Source organism: Plasmodium reichenowi, chromosome 13 (genome assembly GCF_001601855.1).
Source record: "Plasmodium reichenowi strain SY57 chromosome 13, whole genome shotgun sequence".
In the NCBI taxonomy this organism is placed as follows: domain Eukaryota; phylum Apicomplexa; class Aconoidasida; order Haemosporida; family Plasmodiidae; genus Plasmodium; species Plasmodium reichenowi.
Window position 1 is genome coordinate 1,361,475 of NC_033658.1, and position 6,701 is coordinate 1,368,175.

Sequence of the window (6,701 nt, forward strand, 5' to 3'; positions counted from 1 at the left end):
TTTTTTTTTTTTTTTTTTTTTTTTTTTTTTTTTTTTTTTTTTGTTACTATAGAAAAAACGATGAACATAATGATTTAAATGATAGATGGAAACATGATAGGTAATTATAAATGGAAAAAATATAATGCGTATTATAGAGAAAATAAAAAAATATATAAATATTTCATTAAACAAGAGAAAAAAGAAATATTTTATTTTGTGTATAAAAAAAATATATATATGCATTATATTTAACAGATACGAAAACACATCAGATGATGAAGATATTAATATTGAGCAAGCTTATGAAAATTCAAAACCTTATTTTGATGCACATGAATTTCCGAAAATTTTGTGGAAATCAAAAGCAGGAGTAAATAAAATATATATATATATATATATATATAGATTTTATTATATAATATATTTTTTTTTTATATAAAATATTCCTTTTGTATTATTTTATTTTTTTTTTTTCGTTTAGGGAGTTTGTGTACCACAAATAAGCGATGACAAAAAATGAAAAATAAAAAAAGACAAAAGGAGAAATAATTTTCTAACCCTTTTAATTCATGAAAAAAAAAAAAAAAAAACAATTTTTTTTTTTATTTTAATGTACATTTATTATTTGTTATATTTTTCAACCTTTATATGATTTTTAATTTATCCAATGCATTGTGCATATATTTATATATGTGAAAATTTTGTATGGTATAAAATCTAAAAAAAGGACCTAGAATATTGTATATATTATTATGTGTATGTATTTGTGTATTTTTACACACATTAATATATATTTATATATATATAATATACTAATATATATTCTATAGATATATATATTTTTAATTTTTTTTCTTATATTCTTTAATATAAAAACTTTATTTTTTGTTATTCAAGTCTTAATCTATTCTTCTTTTACAAAAATATTTATAGTGAACCATATTGTAGTAATTTTACCACAAGAAAATATTATGAATAAAAAATAATAAGCTTAAAAAAGATAATAAATGACAAATATATATATATATATATAGATATAGATATATAGATATATGTATATATGTATAACATAAACGACGTTAAAATAAGAAGCACATAAATAAATTAAACTAAATAAAGATAAATAAATATATATATATATATATATATATATATATATATTATATATATTTATATATTTGTGTGAGTCGTAATTAGTCCCCCTTTTAAATGGATAAATTATATGGAGATTATGATAAGGTTTATGAAAAATATAGAAACAATAATCTGTATAGAAGAAAGAATGAAAAAGAGGAATTTAATAAAGTAGATAAAAAAAATAAAATGGAGATGAAAAAAGAGAAGGATAATAATAAAAAAGATAAAAAAATGAATAAGAAAATGAAAAAAGAAAACGGGGACATTAGTGATATTTCTCAAAATATATATACTGATATATCATATGATTATGTTGATGCTATTAGAAAAAATAAAAAAGGAAGGAAAAAAAAAGATAATTTAAGGGATCTCTCATTTAATGAATATAAAATAAGAAAAAAACTAAGTATAGAAATTAATAAAAAAATATATAGTGATAGTGAAAATGTACATGTACATCATAATACATTTGTAAATAAAAATCAAGGAATAAATGAAAATAATTATGTTCCAACAAAAAAGAAAAAATTAAAATATGATGATCAAAAAGTAAAGAAAATGTTAAATAAAAAAGACAGAACAAAATTTGTTTTAAATTTCTTTTTTGTATTATATTATATATTCTACTTTTTTCATTATGTAATTGACCTTCAATTAAATAATATATATAATATAGTATTAAACACTTTTACGATTGTTATTATTACATCTCTTTTATTATATATATATTTTCTTAAAGCAAGAAATAAGAAATTGAAAAAAATTATTCTTTATATCAATGCATATATCAATTTAATTTATTGCTTTAATATATACAATACTTTATTTTATTGGTTACATATCTATTTAAATTTTACATTAAGTAAAAGAATATACTTAAAATATAAAACGCTTTATAAAAATATTTCCTTTGTATTTTCATATTTTAGTTTCGATGAAATTTTCTTCTTTCTTATAATATTTTACGGTTTCTTCTCATTTACATCTACTATATTAACTCTTACCTTATTTTATTATATATACAACTTCATAAATTATAATTTTTGATAAACTTTTATACATACATTTATACATATATATATATAATGTTCATTATGGACAAGAAAAAAAAAAAAAATAAATAAAACAACTTAAACTAAAATCTTTTTAATTTGTTTTTTTCTTTTTTTATAAAAGTGCAAACTGAATAAAATTACAAATATATCAAAAATATAATTCATATAAAAATAAAAAAAAAAATAAAATAAAATAAAATAAAATAAAATTGGTTTATAATATTATATATTAAAAGGGTGTTTATATATATATATATATAAGGGATTATTATACATCATAAGGAAAATAAAAAAAAAATTTATACATTTTTATTTTTTTTATTTTTTTTATTTTTCTTGTTGTTGTTTGCACATATTATCAAGGCTAATATATATATATATATATATATATATATATATTTATATAGATTACATAAAAAAAAAAAAAAAAAAAGGATTTAATATAATAACTATATAATGTATTATAAGGAGGAATTATATAGTATAAAAATGATAATAATACAAAAGAAATGGTGATTTTTATAAAAATACATATTTACAAAAAAAAGAAAAAATATAAATATTGCCAATCAAATTAAACAGAACGATATTCTTCATCATTGGTTACATCAAAATCTTTAACAATATTATCTACATTTTTCTCATCATGCTTATCTACCTTGTCTTTATCCTTACTTCTATATTTTTTACTTGAACTCTTTCTTTTTTTCTTTTTATATTTTTCATAATATTCAATATAACCGGATTTTAAGTTTTTTATTTTAGGTACGCTACATGGATACTGATACAATAAGATTAAAAAAAATATATATATATATATATATATATATATATATATATATATAATAATATAATATAATATAATATAATATAAAATATTATATTTATATATATAAATGTATAATATATATTTTACCTTTGAGCTTAAGACATTCTGGGTAAAAAAAACATTTTTAACCATATATTCTAATGTACTCTCTAAAGATATAAAAACATAAATACAAAAAAATAAATAATTATTTATTTATATTAAAATATATATATTTAACTTTTCCGTTAATATATACAACAACAAGGTTATATTCTTTTTAATTAACATACCACTATCAACATTATAATAATTTAATATAATATCATCTATTCTTTTTAAAGTATTTTTTTTCTTTTCGATTTTTTGTATGAGGTTCTTAGCTTCTTCATTCTATAACATAATAGGGAATATATATATATATATATATATATATTAAAACGTATATTCATTTGTTAATATTATTTCAATTTTTAAGAATACATTAAAATCTTGGTAAGCCATTAACATCATGACATCATCTATTTCGTTAATTAGAGAGGGCTACAAAAAAATAAAATAAAATAAGAAATATTTAAATAACTATTATTTCAATATAACATCCATACTAATTAAAAAAGAAATAATTATCTATGATATGTTATTAAACAATTTTATTAGGAAAGCAATATTATTTTAAAATTTTATAAGGTTATGTTATATAATTATATTCTATAGACAAAATTACCTTTTCTTTTACATAAGAAGCTAATTCTTGTTGTGAATATATTATTGCTTCGTTAATATTATTCTACAAATAAATAAAATAAAAAAAAAAAAAAGGGTACATTTATAAATATATGTATATTTTTATGTTTTCCTTTATCTTATATCTGCTTACATTTAGAATCAATTTTAATAACTGTTGTTTCTTAAGGAAAAAAACTAAATCCTTATGTTTTTTTAAAATCTAATTATAAAGGAAGAATAAAATAATAACATATAAATATATATATGTATATATGGGTATGTATTTTTTATGAATCAAATATATAACATGATATTCAGATATGTAAAAAAAAAAAAAAAAAAAAAAAATTTAAATATATAAAGTATATCTATGTACTTACTCCTTTGTCTAGATTGTTGATATGTTCTATGGCTTCTTCTATTTTGTTGTTCATAATTTCGTTTTGAATAAGGTAACGAATTTTTACGGTATTAATAGGCATATCAGCTACCAAAATAAAATAACATTAATATTAATATATATATATATATATATATATGTGCCATAATTTTATGATAATATATAATGAATATAATATAATAATATAAAAAATAATCAGATCAAGGATGACATCCTATAATTTTCATCATTCTACATTTAGTAGTATGAAATTTAAATGTGCGCCCATATATTATATCATCATTTTATTTTATATATATTATATAATTTCTATTAATATATTATAATATTTTATTTTATTATTAAATAATTATATATACGTTTAACATTGGATTCCTTTTGAAATTCCTTAGCCACATCATACATTCTATGAACACAAAAGTAGTTCATTAAAACTTCGTTAATATCATTTTCGTTTATTTTTGTATTTTCAAACTCTTTTAACCAATTTTTCCTTAAACAAAAAAATAGAAAAGAAATAAAAAAAATAAGAACATATCAGCATATTGATAAAATATAAATACAAAAATATGTAAACATATGCATATATATATATATATATATATTTACATATTCACCACATAAAATGTATATGAAGTTTTGGTTATATAATTTCATAATGTCATACGGGTTCAAATATATTTGACAGTTCTCATCTATATTATCCTCAATCATTTGTTCAATGAAAAAAAAAATTTTAAATAAGGAATAATATAAAACACACACATAAATATAAATATATATAAATATATATATATATATATAATATATTATACAGAAATAATAATTTTTTTGACTATATATGTATAAACAACCCAAAAACTTTCTTAAATAAGTCTTTTTTATTAGCAAATATTTTGAGGTAGAGAAAAAAAGAAAAAAATACAAAAAAAAATCAAATAAATAATTTAAAAAAACTTTCTGAAAAATAATATAAAATATATTTATATTTATTTGTTCATATAAATATATATTAACACATTTGATTTAATAATATATATAAGTATTTATAATAATTACAAGACGATTAATAAAAATAAGCAAAAATAATTACACACAAATTTATAAAAAATTATAAATATATTATATACTGAAAATTTTACATTAAAAAAAAAAAAAAAAAAAAAATGAGCTTAATTCTTACCATATCTTCATTTGAAAATATATTAAAGTAAATCATAAAATTAATTAAAAATATTATATAAAGTCGAAATAAAACACAAATATATATTTTATCAAAAAAATATGGTATATATTTCAAATATTTTATATACTTAATATTACATGTAAATAAAAAAAAATATATATACAAAAACAAAAATAATAGTAGAATAAAAAAAATAAGAATTTATATAATAAAATATAAAGGAATAAAACAAATGAATTCTTAATATTTCATAAGAACGTATTATATATAAACTACATAACAATTTTGTAATGTTTTAAAAAAAGAAAAAAAAAATTAAATTAATATGATAAATAAAAAGTAACAAAAACCAATATCAAAGTATCTACTTTCCATAAATGCTATTTATTTTTTTAATGAAAACATTAACATTTAAAAAGAAATAATTAAATCATGTAAAATGTGGCATCGAGGTATAAACATATATATGTTATATGGAACCTATATATATATATATATATATATATACATATATTCATAATTATTTCACATTCTTACCTTATTCATTATAGTGATATTGTTTATCTGAACATTTGCAGGGGTGTTAAGCTTATTGTGTAATTCGTGTAGATATGTAATACATAAATGGCATGTTCCATTGCTAGGTACAATTATAAAGGACCTATATTAAATCAAAAAAAATTCTGAATATAAGGGTATATTAATATATATATATATATTGATAGATAATATGTTAATTTTTAATATTTGATTAGGTGTTGATTGTAATGCCAACCCAAGACATAAACAAGTTTTATCAAACCCATCACCCAGATCTAGAGGGATACCAAAATATTTAGAAAAATATATTTTTTATAAGCAAGCTCCTAGAAATCCTAGATATAAATCTCAATTCATTACTATGTACACAGCAGGTAAATGAAAAAAGAAAATAATAATACCTTATTAATAAAATTAAAAGGAGACAGAAGAAAAAAAAAAAAAAAAAAAAGAAAATGAATAAATACTGTCTCTCTCTCTCTCTATATATATATATATGTAATTATAGCTTTAACTTATTAGTCATATATAAGAAAAATTTTCTTTTCAACATTTTTTTTTTCTTTTTTATATTTTACCTAGGAAGGAAATATAGACAACAGATAAAAAAAACTGCATAGATTTAAAAAAATTTATAAAAATTATATTAATATATTTACCTCAAGAAAGAATATTTTATTAAATTGGTTATATTTTTTATGGTAATCTCTTTTTCGTTATATATAAAAATTTTTGAATTATATAACATTAACACAAAGAAAAAATAAAATAAAAGTTATATTGGACTACATAAATATTTATATACGTATTGATTTTTTATTTATAAAAAAAAAAAAAAAAAAAAAAAAAAAAAAAAAAAAAAAA

General features: G+C 16.8%; 4 protein-coding genes and 1 non-coding gene across 5 annotated transcripts in view; 3 read left to right on the forward strand and 2 right to left on the reverse strand.

Annotated features, from left to right (window-relative positions):
* The window catches only part of PRSY57_1335200 (hypothetical protein), a gene marked incomplete at both ends in the record, with an annotated part of 1,442 nt that extends 940 nt beyond the window's left edge, over positions 1 to 502 (forward strand). The window contains 3 exons of the mRNA XM_020115189.1: positions 53 to 100; positions 238 to 352; positions 464 to 502. Coding sequence (XP_019970112.1) covers positions 53 to 100; positions 238 to 352; positions 464 to 502 — 202 coding nt within the window. The remainder of the gene's footprint in view (positions 1 to 52; positions 101 to 237; positions 353 to 463) is intronic.
* A 689-nt stretch (positions 503 to 1,191) lies between these two features.
* Positions 1,192 to 2,166, forward strand: PRSY57_1335300 (putative membrane protein; the record flags this gene model as incomplete). Its single annotated transcript, XM_012909284.2, has 1 exon — positions 1,192 to 2,166. One exon carries the CDS (start codon positions 1,192 to 1,194, stop codon positions 2,164 to 2,166), a length of 975 nt encoding a protein of 324 aa, XP_012764738.2.
* A 582-nt stretch (positions 2,167 to 2,748) lies between these two features.
* PRSY57_1335400 (RanBPM and CLTH-like protein, putative) lies at positions 2,749 to 4,825 on the reverse strand (the record flags this gene model as incomplete). The annotated part of the gene is made up of 9 exons (XM_012909285.2): positions 2,749 to 2,955; positions 3,091 to 3,152; positions 3,276 to 3,375; positions 3,466 to 3,525; positions 3,710 to 3,772; positions 3,863 to 3,931; positions 4,092 to 4,198; positions 4,471 to 4,604; positions 4,779 to 4,825. 9 exons carry the CDS (start codon positions 4,823 to 4,825, stop codon positions 2,749 to 2,751), a joined length of 849 nt encoding a protein of 282 aa, XP_012764739.1.
* Positions 4,302 to 4,399, reverse strand: PRSY57_1335500. Its single transcript, XR_002204084.1, has one exon. It is a non-coding gene; the product is annotated as a small nucleolar RNA snoR19 (small nucleolar RNA).
* A 911-nt stretch (positions 4,826 to 5,736) lies between the features above and the next one.
* On the forward strand, positions 5,737 to 6,457 carry PRSY57_1335600 (hypothetical protein; the record flags this gene model as incomplete). The annotated part of the gene is made up of 4 exons (XM_012909286.1): positions 5,737 to 5,749; positions 5,876 to 5,941; positions 6,053 to 6,211; positions 6,420 to 6,457. The coding sequence occupies 4 exons, from the start codon at positions 5,737 to 5,739 to the stop codon at positions 6,455 to 6,457; spliced, it is 276 nt and encodes a 91-aa protein (XP_012764740.1).
* Between the last annotated feature and the right edge of the window lie 244 nt (positions 6,458 to 6,701).